Source organism: Cheilinus undulatus, linkage group 12, assembly GCF_018320785.1.
Source record: "Cheilinus undulatus linkage group 12, ASM1832078v1, whole genome shotgun sequence".
NCBI classification, from domain to species: Eukaryota; Metazoa; Chordata; class Actinopteri; order Labriformes; family Labridae; genus Cheilinus; species Cheilinus undulatus.
In genome coordinates, this window is record NC_054876.1 from 44,255,804 (window position 1) to 44,270,553 (window position 14,750).

At 38.1% G+C, this 14,750-nt stretch overlaps 1 protein-coding gene across 2 annotated transcripts in view; it reads right to left on the reverse strand.

The window, feature by feature from the left end:
• ttc3 (tetratricopeptide repeat domain 3) overlaps window positions 1-12,619 on the reverse strand; it is a 45,176-nt gene extending 32,557 nt beyond the window's left edge. For both annotated transcript variants that reach the window (XM_041801064.1, XM_041801062.1), the window contains exons 1-5: window positions 12,498-12,619; window positions 3,405-3,484; window positions 3,267-3,315; window positions 1,537-1,696; window positions 1,358-1,433 (exon numbers count right to left, since the gene is read on the reverse strand). In XM_041801064.1, coding sequence (XP_041656998.1) covers window positions 1,358-1,433; window positions 1,537-1,696; window positions 3,267-3,315; window positions 3,405-3,473 — 354 coding nt within the window. In that variant the 5' untranslated portion in view covers window positions 3,474-3,484; window positions 12,498-12,619. The remainder of the gene's footprint in view (window positions 1-1,357; window positions 1,434-1,536; window positions 1,697-3,266; window positions 3,316-3,404; window positions 3,485-12,497) is intronic.
• Between the last annotated feature and the right edge of the window lie 2,131 nt (window positions 12,620-14,750).

Consider the following 14,750-nt stretch of genomic DNA (forward strand, 5'->3'; position numbering starts at 1 on the left):
GCAGAAATCTTTGCAAAGAGTCTGAATATTTAGGTCAATGTGATATTTTGTTTTTTTATTTTTAATAAAGTTAGAGAAATTAAAATACTCTGTTTCTAATTTATCATGATGGGGTACTGAGTAAAGACTAATGAGAGTAAAAGTGTTTTTTCCAATAGTAGCATCAGGCTGCAACATAACACTGAAAAGTGAACGAGGCCTGAATACTTTCTGAATGAACTGTATGTGGTTCCAGCTTTCATTACCACAGGGCTTAAGTTTCCACCAACTTTTCCCCTTCTGTTAACTTCACTAGTAGCAGCAAACATTTGAAATTTGCAGCTCCACCAATCAGAGATGGCACTGTGTTCTCTAACACTGTGAGTAATGTAGTGCAGTTGCACTAGTAAAACATTTATTCTCTTTGAAAGAGTCTATATCACACTAGCATGTGTCTTCTATTTTGCCATGTATCATTGCTTCCCCATTTAAATGGTCTTGTTACACAAGATGATTATATTCACAAGTAGCAGCAGAAAGTGGAAGTTTTGCAGGCAAAGATGGATCAAAAACTGCTTGAAATGTAGTGCTGCAGCCGAGATTGTAAATAAACCATGTTTTTCTTAAAGGAGACATCTTTTACCCCTTTAAGACAAGTTTATATTGGTCTCAGAGGTCCCCAAAACATGCCTGTGAAGTCTGTTGCTGAAAAAACACTCCAGTATTAGATTTTTGAATGTCTAAAAACCGCTCTGTTTCAGCCCTGCTCAGAATGACCTGTTTCTGTGTTCGTGGCTTTAAATTTTGATGAGCTGTCTGACTCCGCCCTCTCAGGAAATGGATGTGGCTTAGTGGATGTGGTTCTCCTGATCCTCCTCTCAGCTGCCAGGTGAGAACAGGATCAGGAGATGAGGGCAGGACTTTCTTTCAAGCGGGGAGGGCCAACCAAACCTGGCCTCATGACATCATGAGGGGAAAATCTGCGAACGGCTCGTTACAGGGGCACATATTTTTGTTAGAAAAGCCTGAAAAAGTGATTTTTACATAATTTGTCCCCTTTAAACTCAAGTATACTTTGTATGGTTAATGATCAAATCTGAAAAGCAGCAATGACTGAATGACGTGGCTGATTAGGGCAGTAGTAAACGGGGCAGTGGGCCTGAGTTATCCCCCCTTCCCTCCCAGCCTTTTCCAGATGAAATTCCAGGTTAGATACTCCTCCGCTCTGGGGTTTAGTTGCGCTTTAAAGTCTACCAATCATTTTCAATGGTTACACATATCATGTAGTCTTACTGTGATTCATGATCTTAATAAATAATCCCATAAACTTCATTATAAAAAGGCATTTAGGCTGAAGTATTAAAAAACGTAAACTTACAGTTCCTTTCTCCATTGCTCTGAAAATGGTTTCTACTAGTTCTATCTTGTGCAGCTGTTTCATAGTCATATCATAACTGAGGAGGAAGAAGAAACAAAAGTTTACAAGTGTAATAATGCACAAATCTTTTTAAATAAGTTGTTGAGAATATTTCCAAAGGCAATAATAACTGTAGCTACCTTGAGTTGATAAGACCAACTTCCAGAGCCCACTGAGTTATGGGGCTGGTGTCGTCACGGTTCAGCAGAGTGGGAAGCCAGAAGACACAAAGTTTCATCTTCATTAAAGCCAACAGCTTGATATCGTTCGGGATAGTGCTCCATCGTTCGATAATTTCATCTAAAAATAAAAATTCACAGTTTCATCCAGCTGAGAGAAGCAGAAATAACTCGCAGTCTCCCGTTCATCAAAGATGCTTCATAAAGAAGGCTAATCATGTCATCAGATTAAAAAAAACAGACTACATTGGGTGTTTTTCAGCATCTGCAGTTGCATCTGAAGAAACAGAATCTCATCATTTTCCCATGATTTTCTTGAGTAAGTTTAATGTCCATATTTTGTAGATTCATCCCTCACAAAGTGAAATATGTCAAGACTTATTTTGTTTTTATCTTGATGACCACAGCTCACAAAAATCCACCACCTCAAAATATTAGAATGGTGTGGAAAAGATCATTCTGCTAAGATTTCCTGAGCCTTCCTTCTCTTACTCTGGTTCAGTGCACACAACCGCAATCACAGGGAAGACTGCTGACCTGACTGTTGTCCAGAGGACAATCACTGTCATCTTCCACAAGGAGGGTAAGCCACAGAAGGTCACTGCTGAAAGGGCAGGCTGTTCTCAGAGGCTGTATCAAAGAAGACTGATGGAAAGTTGACTGGAAGGGAAAAATTTGGTGCAAGCAACAGGGATGAGCACAGCCTTCAGAGGATTGTCAAACAAAGCAGATTCAAGAACTAAGGGCAGCTTCAGAAGAAGCGGACTGAGGCTGGGGTCAGTGGATCAAAAGCTACTACACAGACAGGTCAACGAGTGTCATGTTCCTAGTGTCGATCCACTCCAGAAGCACAGATGTCATCAGTGGTCTCACCTGGACTAAGGGGAAAAGGGACTGGACTGTTGCTCAGTGGTCCAAAGCTATGTTTTCAGATAAAAAGTACATTTGAATTTCATTTGAAAACACGACTTCTGAGCCTATCTGATCTTCCTCCAGTCTCAGTTTCCACAGTCAGTGATGGAGCCATGTCATCTGCTGCTGCTGGTCCACTGGTCTTTCTCAAGTCCAGAGCCAACACTGTCAGCCGTCTACCAGGAGATTTTAGAGACCTTCGTACTTCAGTCTGCTGAATATTTATGGAGATACTGATTTCGTTTTCCCCTGCTAACAGTGAAGCCAAAACTACCAGAAACTGGTTTGCTGGCCATGGTATTACTGTGTTTGATTGATCAGCCAACTGGTCTGACCTGAACCCTGTAGAGAATCTCTGGAGCATGGGAGACACCAGACTCAACAATACAGAGGAGCTGACGGCTGCTATGACAGCAACCTGGGCTTCATAACACCCAGCAGTACCCCGGGCTGATTGGCTCCATGCTATAGTGGTTAGATGCAGTAATTTGTGCAAAAGAAGCTCCAACCAGTCACCGAGAGCATAAAATGAGCAGAATTTTCCAGGTCAACATTTCTGTACTACAAATCCTTATTTTGAACAGGTGTTTTATGATATGGTGGATTTTCATGAGCTATAATCATCAAGATTAAAACAGAAAAAGGACTAAAATAAATCACTGTGTGATGATGAATCTGAATGGAAGTTCAACTTCCTTAAACAACTCACAGGAACATTTTCATGATTTTCTAAATTGTTGAGATGCATCTGTCTTTTATAAGAAATTTTTAGCTCCTACCTGTTGGGCTGAAGGTGGCAGCTCTGGCATGATATGAAAGACGACGGCTCTAGAGTGGATCAAAAAGAGTTTTAATGACAAATAGTGAACATAACAGTGGCTAAAAGCTCTTTGTGTGCTAAGTGATTTGAAACTCACATCTCTCATTCGACTTCTATAGCCAAGATATTCCTCGAAACAGTCACTATCAGAGTCTGATTCCCACATGTCGTCACACTCTGTAAAGACAAACAAAAATCTCTGTCTCAATCAAAAACAGGAAACAGGGAGTTAGTTACAAATGTCACAGATCTGGATTCATTTCACTCTATGAAAATCTACAAACAGGAAAATTTAACTTTTATCAGTGATTTTCTTTTGAAGTCAAAGTTTTATCATTGCTTTTTGGTCATGCAACACAAAATAAGTGCTGCACCAACATGAAATAAAGCAAAACAGAACAAACCCAGGCACAGCACTCAAGACTGATAACTGATCGAGCTGGTAGTAAGTTATGAGGAAATGAAACAACAACGGAAAAAAAGGATTAAAAAAAACACATCCTCATTGTTCAAGCAGAAATGACTAATAATGCTCTTACTTCATGATGTCTTTGTTTTATCACTCTGTGCAGGATGTCTTTAGTTATTGAGTTCTTAGTGAGAAGAAAAGAATATTAAGACTTCATTATGTGCCATCAGAGTTTTTAACCCTAAATAGTTGGCCGTAGCCTCACTAATATTAGAAAAAAATACATTAAAGAACTGTCTGCATTACTATGTCAACGGATTGTCCAGCTTTGGGTTATCTTCAGGGTTTATGCAGCTTTTAAAGAGTAAAACATGAGCTAAACACATCTTACATTCCTTAAGCCATCATCACCATCACATGCAAATGTGATGTCATGCTGCTATTATTAAAAGTCAAAATAAGGTTTACGTAATTTGTATTGTTTGTGCATTATTTTTTTATAGCTCCTCAAAAATATGCACATTGTTCAATAAGATTCTCAAACCAGCCAGCTGAAGCTACAACCAAAATAACATGTTCTTTTTATTTCATCATGGAACCAAAACTTTAATAATTAACAGCTCTTAGCAGAGGTTTTACGCCGTTTTCAGAACAGACTGAAATCAATACTGACGTCTCTTTATGACTTATATAAGCATCAGAGAGCGTCAGTAAGAGGATTGGTTATTTTAATGCCTGTAATTGCTGGCGTCAGACGAGGGGATTCAGCAGAAATAGTTCACCTTTGTTTCAGTTTTCCACAGCAAAGGCTGACAGTGAATGACATGTTTGACAGGCAGCAAAATTAGATAACTTGTAAGAAAACAACTTGCACGGGTAGTTAAATGATAAGATAAGAGGTACTGCTTAGGGCTGAATGATTTGTGAAAATAATCTAATTGCAATTTTTCCCCCAATATTATAATTGCGATTTAATATGCAATTATTTTTAGGTTCCTCATCTTATATATTTTTCAATAAATGCAAGCAATAAATTTCTATATTATAACCTTCACAGTATTATATAGAATATACTAGGGCAAAATAATTTAAAACAAACAGCTAATTGTTTTCCTTTTTTTTGGCTCATATTGCAAATTTGATATCAGTCGCTGGATTGAAGGATGATAATTTTTATGCCATCTCATTTTAAATTTTTTTAAGTAAAAGTAATTTTAACTCTAGAAATACTTGAATGTTTGCATAATGTGCACAAAATAATTCCTGCAAAAAAACTATTGCACTGGTATTTTGACACATTTCAAGTTATTGCAATTTTTGCTATTTAATCTAATTTGTGATTAATTGTCCAGCCTTAGTACTGCTTGGCAGGAAGTGATACCAAATGCTCACTGTGCCAGTGGTACCCAGGATAAGTGTTGACTGGCCAGTACTAGGATTGGCTGTATTTTTTTACTAATACCATCATACCCTACCGAGTATACAGTATTACTGTCAGGTGTTAAAAAAAAAAAAATCCCACTATACATTCATTACACCCAGAAAGAAGAATTAAATTGTTTTAAATCATGTATTCTTGGATTACATTACAGCCACATGATAAGGATTTACTGTTTGACTTTAGAGAAGACTATACTGCGGTGGCACATGAGTATATATTTGATGTTACACGTAATTAAAGCAATACTATTGCAATTCTTCTGCTATTTTTTAATACCCTGCGATATGGTATTATCAAGAAAAAAATTAACTTTTTCCAGTATCAGTCAAACTGGTTTAAAGATTTATTTACCAAACTTTCAGGACAAAAGTTAAATCATATTGTCACTGTATTTGGGTGATAAATATTAGAAATGTGCCATTTTACAAATCAGTAACTTTAAGTAAGGAAAATAGGCTCACGAGTTTCATTGGTCTAAACCCTGCTATTCTACATACATTTCATATTCTTCATATTCTACTTTATACGTTCTTTTGCTGTTATGTTAAACTGGGTTCCCTGTCAGCACCAGAACACAAAGTCAGATTTGCTGTATGTACCTGTCATAAAACTTGATCCTGATTCCTGAAAGAAAGCTGCCCAGGCTGCCTGTTCACAGGTATCTCTACAGAACTAAAGCAATGATTTCAGTTAAACAAATCAGTTCTCTCACAAAGCATTACCTGTCTAAACAAAGCCTGAAAGCAGGCCCAACATGTGCCGGCCTCCACCCTCAAACACACTGCTAGAAACCACACCTACAGTCCTTTTTGCTGAGCATTAACCGTCCTCTTTAAACAACGTGTGTGCATAATGAGCATGCGTCATAACTCACACGTGAACCGGTATCAGCGCCCCTCTCACACACTAACAATGCATCCTTTATCAGCATGTTTAATGTTATTATAAGGTAAAAATACATTCTTCAGGGACAGATTCATCCCAATGCTGCTACTTTGTCCCTGAGAGAGTTTAACTTGATAAATGACAGTGAGATCTGGTATCAAGTGCTAGAGGATTTTCAGACCCATCTGTGAAGTCAAATGTTTCTACCCACACATTAATCCTTTCCTCCATCCATACAGCTGCAGGGTAAACCATGTAAAGTGCTTAAACAAATGAATAAATTCCTCTTAAGCAAAGAGTCCTTACTAAAGACTATTTTAAGTCGCGTTAAACCAGCCTCAGAGCAACTCTGAACAAGAAGACAAAGAAAGTTTTATCTGAGTGAGGAGGTGTGGTTGACCTAGTTGTTCAGTACGGCACATTCTTCAAAAAGCTGAGAATGGTTGATCCAAAAGAAAGAAGATGAAATTAGTACAAGCCATCTCTTAGTCAAAAAGGTCAAAGAAAGATGGTAAACTGATCAGTCATATCATAAAATCTAGAGCGGCAGTGTAGTTATGAAAATCATATCATGTAATCAACATCATAGTCTGAGTTTTCTTCTAAATTATTCACTTAGAGCGACTCTTTGTCCTTAGGAAACTTTATGAATAAGGACTTAGGATTGTTCACTAAAATAGAAGTCAAGTTGAAAGTTAAGGAGGACAGTAATACCCAAATAAAAAACACTGACTTCTGTATGGAATAATGTTATATTGAAAATGCAACTTATAAAAGATTCTGAGCGCTAAGACACCCCCAGGTCTCTGATCTAGCAAACTGTTGTGTAACAGCAACATAGCAAGTGTGATCGCTTTGAATAGCACCTCTGTCAGTGTGACTAGGGATGATCTGATACCATCTTTTCCTTCCCCAAACAATTCCGATACCAAGGTGTTGAGTAATGGCAGATACCGGGTACCGGGTATCGGCAGGGGGTTATGTAAAGGGTTCCGTATCTTTCTATCTTTGTTTGTACGTGTACAAGATAACTCGAGAACGGAAAGTCAGATCTTCACCAAACTTTCAGGGAATATTGGGATAGTGACAGGGAAGAATCGATTAGATTTTGGTAATGATCTGTGCATCCGTTCGGTTTTTGTCGGACTTCCAATTTTGAACACCATTGTAATCAATGGGAGTGTGAGTTCCTTGGTGGCGCTGCTTAGGCGTGGGTCTGCCGCCTCAGACGGCCATTCTAGTTTTAGACCTACACTACCAGTCAAAGGTTTGGACACACCTTCTCATTCAATGTTTTCTCTTTATTTTTACTACTTTCTACATTGTAGATACATACTTAAGATATCAAATCTATGAAGCAAGATATATGGAATTATGTAGCAAAGAAGAAAGTGTTAAATAACTCTTAATATGTTTTATATTTTATATTCCTCAAAGTAGCCACCCTCTGCTTTGTTGACAGTGCTGTAAACCCTTGGCCTTCTCTCAATCAGCTTAATGAGGTAGTCAAATGGTTTTCACTTCACAGGTGTGCCTTGTCAGGGTTCGTTTGTGGAATTTCTTGCTTTCTTAATGGGGTTGGGACCATCAGTTGTTTTGTGCAGAAGTCAGGTTGGTACACAGCTGACAGTCCTGTTTGACAACTGTTAGAAATCATATTATGGCAAGAACCAATCAGCTAAGTAAAGAGAAACGGCAGTCCATCATTACTTTAAGAAACGAAGGTCAGTCAGTCTGGATAATTGCAAAAACTTTGAATGTGTCCCCAAGTGCAGTCGCAAAAACCATCAAGCGCTACAATGAAACTGGCTCACATGAGGACCGCCCCAGGAAAGGAAGACCTAGAGTCACCTCTGCTGCTGAGGATAAGTTCATCCGAGTCACCAGCCTCAGAAATCGCAAGTTAACAGCACCTCAGATAAGAGCCCAGATAAATGCCACACAGAGTTCTTGTAGCAGACACATCTCTGCATCAACTGTTCAGAGGAGACTGTGCGAATAGATGACCGTAGTTTGACTTGAGACCATAGTGGTGAGATTCATATTTTAGTGGCTGAAACAACAGTTTAAAGGCGTTTTAACTGGTGAGGAACCCGTGGAACATCCACATCAGCTGATGTGTGCCTTGTGAAGGCTCATTGGCTTGTCAGCGACTAGAATAGAATAAAACTAGAATAAGACTGAAGAAATGACTCAAAGTGGAGTGACAAGTTTTTTTGTTTTTTTTTTTCAATGTAGCACACACACCCTCCAGCTTAACAGACAAAGTAGTGAATTAAAGATGTCTAGGAACACTACATCAAGGAACCTTTTATATACGTATAGTTTCTTTAAGGGTAATATACTTTTTTGAGCCACAACTTTTGCAATGCTCGATTCAAAGCAACCTGACTTCACTGACACATTTGTCAAGGCAGGCAGTGGCTGTATGGACGTTTCTTGTATCATTAAATGATAAAATGCAGGTGCTAGCTCTGATTCTTCAGAGCTAGCCCCTAAAAAAAAAATTAAAGGATTAATTTTATCTCAACCAGAATCCTTTCTGAAATGCTGCCAGACAATATGACTAACACTTCAAGAATGTCGGGAGGACAGGAAGGCTCTTTTGAGCTGTTTTATTGTTTTAAGAAGGTTCCCAATAGGATTGTTTTACTCATTACAGCTGCTGCTGATTGGCACATTTTTTGGCCTACCAGTCACTGACATGCCCAAACATGTAACAATAGAGCCAGGGTGACTAAATATAGACATCCCTTTCAATCTTTTCAGGTTATACTTCAAGCAGAATCAACCTAAAAACTGTGGTTACAGGATTAAAAGGCTCCTAGCTCGCATATCCAAGGCTGCCTCCTCAGCCCCAGATGTTAGCATTTTATAAAAGTATGCAGTGGGTAGAAGAAGGCTGGGACTTTAGAGGTAAAGCCACCCTAAAACCATTATAAATAAGGCTTTTGGGTATATGGTTCTTTCACAGTCAATATAATGCAAACAAAAGGAAGCAAAGTATCATTTAGTTTTATAAAAAGGCTGTTAAGGTAAATGGAAAATAAACAAATGGTTGAAAGGTTAAACTAGGAACCACATCTGTGTCTGAGATGAGCACAACCAACCGGCTCATCCACTACGCACCCTAAACTCAGTGCAGGGGTGACACGAAAACAGAACTTAAACTTGGAAATTCTCCCACTTAAAATCAAACAATATCAATATGGTTGTCAAAAGGTTTGATACTCTGATACCTTTCTATAGCACGTTTTTAAACAATACAATATCTGCTATTTTTAGGACCGATAGTATTGAAAAGGACAGAGGCTTAAATAGATTATCTGTCTACCACTTCATTTGATGCTTTAACATAAATGAGGATGGTGAAAGCAGAGTACATGACAAACTGTTCATTGTTAAATTGTCAAGAGGAGAGGTGGGGAACTTCTGATGAAAATTAAACTTTCAAATACAATTTGAGAGTTGTAACAGTGTTACCAGGGTTTCACATTAATTAGTTAGACCATAACACTCAACCATAGTCTAATATTTATATCCATTGTCAATTTTTTCCCACCAAGAGAGAATGCAGCTGCTTTAAACATTTCCAATAATCAGATTTATGTGATTTGATTAGTTCCTCAGTTACAATAACAAGAGGGAATGAACAGCGTTAATAATGACCAGTTATTACCCTCTAGAGCAGGGGTGTCAAACTCAATCACAGCAGGGGCCAGATTCTGAATGTTGGTCTAATCTAAGGGCATAACAGGGTGAATATTTAACCACAGACTGTCCACCTCAGTTTCACCAGAAATGATATGGGGGTAAAAAACTGATAAATGATTTTGAGATTAAAAGATAAACATGATGAGTTAAAAACTCAAATGCTGAGATAAAATGTCAAACTTATAAGTTTTAAAGATAAAAGCATGACATTTAAAGTCAAAATAATGTTTTTAAAAAGCAAAATGTGAGACAGAAATCTAAAACCATTCATTTTAACTGTCAAAAAAATTAGCTTAAAGTCAAAATCATGAGTTTTAAATGTCAAAATTTGACATAAAATTCAAAATCATGAGTTTTAAAGGTAAAAAAAAATGAGATAAAGTCAAAGTTAGGGGTAGAAATGGTCAGCAAAACTGAGAAAAAAAACACAGAATAATGATATTTAATAATCAAAATATGAGATAAACATTGAAATCATGAGTTTAAAATGGCCAATTATGAGATTAGATTTCAAATTCATGAGTTTAAAGGTTAAAAAAAACAGATAAAAGTCAAAGTTAGGAGTTGAAAAAGGACAAAACATGAGATAAAAGTCAAAATCATGACTTTATAAGGTCAAAATTGGATTTAAAATGTAAAATTACAAATCTAAAAGATAGAAAATATGTGAGAAAAAGTCATGTTATGAGATGTTAAGATTAAAATATGAAATAAAAAGTCAAAACCATAACTTTTTGTCATAACTTTGAGGTGCGACATTGAAAATATAGAGAAAACACAAATTTCTCCTATGTTCCAGACTTTTTTTCAAATCTTTTTATCAGAAATCTGCAGAACTCATACCAGTGGGCCAGTTCTACTAAAACTATCATATGATCTGGTGGGCCGGGTATATCTGGACCCTGGGCTGCATTTGGCCCCCGGGCCTCAAGTTTGACACCCCTGCTCTAGAATGTGTACTCAACATTGATATTAACTTAACTTATCATTTAAACAGATTGTTTAATTTAGGCTTACAAACACAAATCAACTACTCCAGCATTAATTGCGGAATAAAAGTAAAAAACACAGGAAACAGCTGATATCCACGGTAAATATGGCTATCAGCAGAATTTTTCCTGTCTGCTGATGCTGATAATACCATGCTTCCTTACTTCTTTTCAGTACTATTTAACACTGAAATAACACACTGAAGTGTTATAAAACACCTGGTATTGAAAGATTTTTAAACAGTAACTGACAAATTCCCAGAAAACATCAGGTCTGCTGAGAGTTTGAGTTCTTTTAAATCAAGGTTGAAGACGCACCTGTTCACTGCTGCCTTTGACTGAAAAATGTTATTACTTTTTAAATTTTCTATTTTGGCTCAAACTCTGCACTGTAACTTTCATATGTGTGTTTTTTTAATCTTTTTGGGGTTTTATGTGCTGTTTTTAATCACCTTTTACGTTCTTTTAAATTGTTTTAAGTTAAGAGTTTGGAGCTCAGATAAGGATCCGCTATTGGCCACAAACGTGAAACTGTCTGGGACAGAATTCGGTCTCCGGACCAAGGTTGAAAGGAAGCCAGGTTTTTATCTTTTGTGGCTCTTATTTGCTGTTTTTAATCACCTTTTACATGTTTTCTTTAAAATTTTTCCATCGTGTTTCTTTTTTTCCTTTGTCAATGTATTTTAATGTCCTGTGTGAAGCACTTTGAATTGCCTTTTTAATGAAATGTGCTACACAAATAAACTTGCCTTGCCTACTGTGGGATGACTCTTTTAATTAGAGAGAATTGTATAGGGTCTCCTTATGTCAAATTTCCATCACGTATTTGGAGACTGTATTTGTTTACAAGTTTGTGACAGTACAACAGAGTAATCACAACATCAGAATTTTAAACTCTAAACATGGCGCAGCATACAGAAGTCCAAGGCACCCCATACTGATTGACATTTTTCTGTTAACAACCAAAAATGCGTCACTGAAACACAAATGTTGTTTTCATAAGCTTTAACAAACTATGATGGGAACAACTAACAGAACAAAGGAGGCTGCGTTGTTTCAGATCTCGCGTGTCCGGAAGTGTCGGAGTGAGGACTGTTTTGACAGCTTTTGTGTTATATGGTAGTTCAACGTGTCCTCACATACTATGCATATCCTTTTCATCATTTGTATTTTGTCTGTGTGACTCGAGGAGGGACAGAGTGGGGAGTCAGCTAACATGAACCTGAATGCCCTCTTTTTGATGCTGGCCAAAAGATGTGTGATAATGGAGAAGTTGTGAATAGTTAAGGATGTATGCCGTGTAAGCATCGTCTTTTTGGATTATAAATTAGCTTACAATTTTCTGTGATAACAAGTACCGTAGACATCCAAGGTTTACGTTACGTTTAGCTGTCAAACATTATATTTCTGTAATGAGGTATTTTGGCTAACGCCCCTCCTTCGCTGGGAACAGCAGTGTTAGCATTTTAGCTTGTGAGCTAACCTACGTACACTTCTAATATCGTTCGCTACACGGTAATGTAGCTCTGCTGTGGTACTGCAGGTCAATTTTTATGATTATATCTTCGCCTGTGATCATCTACCATGAGCTGACATCGTCTAATGGCTCGCAAAAACGCCACGACACATATGTTCCCTTTTGTTTTCGCGCGAAACAACAGTCTACGTCACCAGACCAACTTCAGTTTCGCTAGTTCGTCAGTTTTAACGATTTCTACAATATCAGTTTAGTGATGAATCAAGAACACATACCTTTTAATCACGATTGCGTGAACGCTACTGGTGGACTAGACTTGTCTTGTTCATGTCAGTGAAGTTACGGAAGTCAAAGCTGAGGCGCTACCAGACAGCCGCGTGTGACGGGAATGAAGTAGGTAGTTCGAAATACTTCTTCTATTGATTTATTCTGGCAGGCCATGGGCTGCATGGCATTATACCGCCCCCCGCTGACTGATTCATTTGACGTTCTAATTTTGCCCTAAATTGGGCGTGAGGACTGACCCTTTATGACCCCTTCATATTATATTATATTATATTATATTATATTATATTATATTATACAGCAACAGGTTAAAAAAAAGTTGGGGTTGTGTGTATAATGCAAATAAAAACTGACTACAATGATTTTAAAATTTCCTAACCCCGTGTTTTATTCAGGATAGAGCATAAACAACATATCAGCTGTTGAAACTGATTTATTTTACCATTTCATGAAAGGTATTACCTTGGATTTAATGACAGCAGCACCTCTCAAAAAGTAGAAACAGGGCCGTGTTTACCATTGTGTAGCATCTCCCCTTCTTTTAACAACAGTCTTTTATAGTCTGGGAAGTGAGGAGATAGCTGCTAGAGTTTGGGGAGAGGTATGTTGTTCCATTCTTGTCTGATGTGGGATTCTAGCTGCTCAACAGTCCTGGGTCTTCTTTGCTGGATGTATCATTTTATGATGCACCAAATTTTTTCTGTTGTTGGAGGGTCTGGCCGGAAACAGCTTTCACAGATTGGTGCAGCTCTGCCCATTTTTACTTCTGAGAGACTCTGCCTCCCTAAAATGCTCATTTTTTACCCAGTCATGTTACTGACCTGTTTTCAGTTAACCTGATTAATTGCTAAAAGCTCCGCCAGCTGGTTTCCTTTAGTTCCACTTCCAGCCTTTTTGTCCCAACTTTTTAAAGTGATAATAAATAAAAAATCAATGAAAATTAACCAGTGAAAATCAGACATTGCTTTTGAATTGTGGTTCAACAGAATTATTTTAAAAAAACAAACTCATGAAACAGGCCTGGACAAAAATTATGGTACCCTTAACTTAATAGTTTGTTGCACAACCTTTTGAGGCAATCACTGCAATCAAATGATTTCTGTAACTTTCAATGAGACTTCTGCACCTCTCAGCAGGTATTTTGGCCCACTCCTCATGAGCAAACTGCTCCAGTTGTCTCAGGTTTGAAGGGTGCCTTCTCCAGAAGTTTCAGCTCCTTCCACAGATGTTCAATAGGATTTAGATCAGGGCTCATAGAAGGTCACTTCAGAATAGTCCAATGTTTTGCTCTTAGCCATTCTTGGGTGTTTTTAGCTGTGTTTTCTGGGTCATTATCCTGTTGCAAGACCCATGACCTGCGACTGAGACCAAGCTTTCTGACACTGGGCAGCACATTTCTCTCTAGAATACCTTGATAGTCTTGAGATTTCATTGTACCCTGCACAGATTCAAGACACCCTGTGCCAGAGGCAGAACATAACAGAGCCTCCTCCATGTTTCACAGTAGGGACAGTGTTCTTTTCTTGGTATGTTTCATTTTTGCATCTGTGAACATAGAGCTGATGTGTCTTGCCAAAAAGTTCCAGTTTTGTCTCGTCTGTCTATAGGACATTCTCCCAGAAGCTTTGTGGCTTGTCAACATGCAGTTTGGCAAATTCCAGTCTCGCTTTTTCATGAATTGTTTTCAACAGTGGTGTCCTCCTTGGTCGTCTCCTATGAAGTCCACTTTGGCTCAAAAACGACGGATGGTGCGATCTGACACTGATGTACCTTGACCTTGGACTCACCTTTAATGTCTTTGGAGGTTGTTCTGGGCTCCTTTGTTACCATTCGTATTATCCGTCTCTTCGATTTGTCATCAGTTTTCCTCCTGCGGCCACGTCCAGGGAGGTTGGCTACAGTCCCGTGGATCTTAAATTTCTGAACAACATATGCAACTGTAGTCACAGGAACATCAAGCTGCTTGGAGATGGTCTTATAGCCTTTACCTTTAACATGCTTGTCTATCATTTTCTTTCTAATCTCCTGAGACAACTCTCTCCTTCGCTTCTTCTGGTCCATGTTTAGTGTGGTACACACCATGTCACCAAACAGCACAGTGACTACTTGTCACCCTTTAAATAGGCCGACTGACTGATTACAAGTTTGCAGACACCTGTGATGCTAATTAGAGGAAACACCTTGGTTGAACATGTCCCTATGGTCACATTATTTTCAATCTTTTCTAGGGGTACCACCATTTT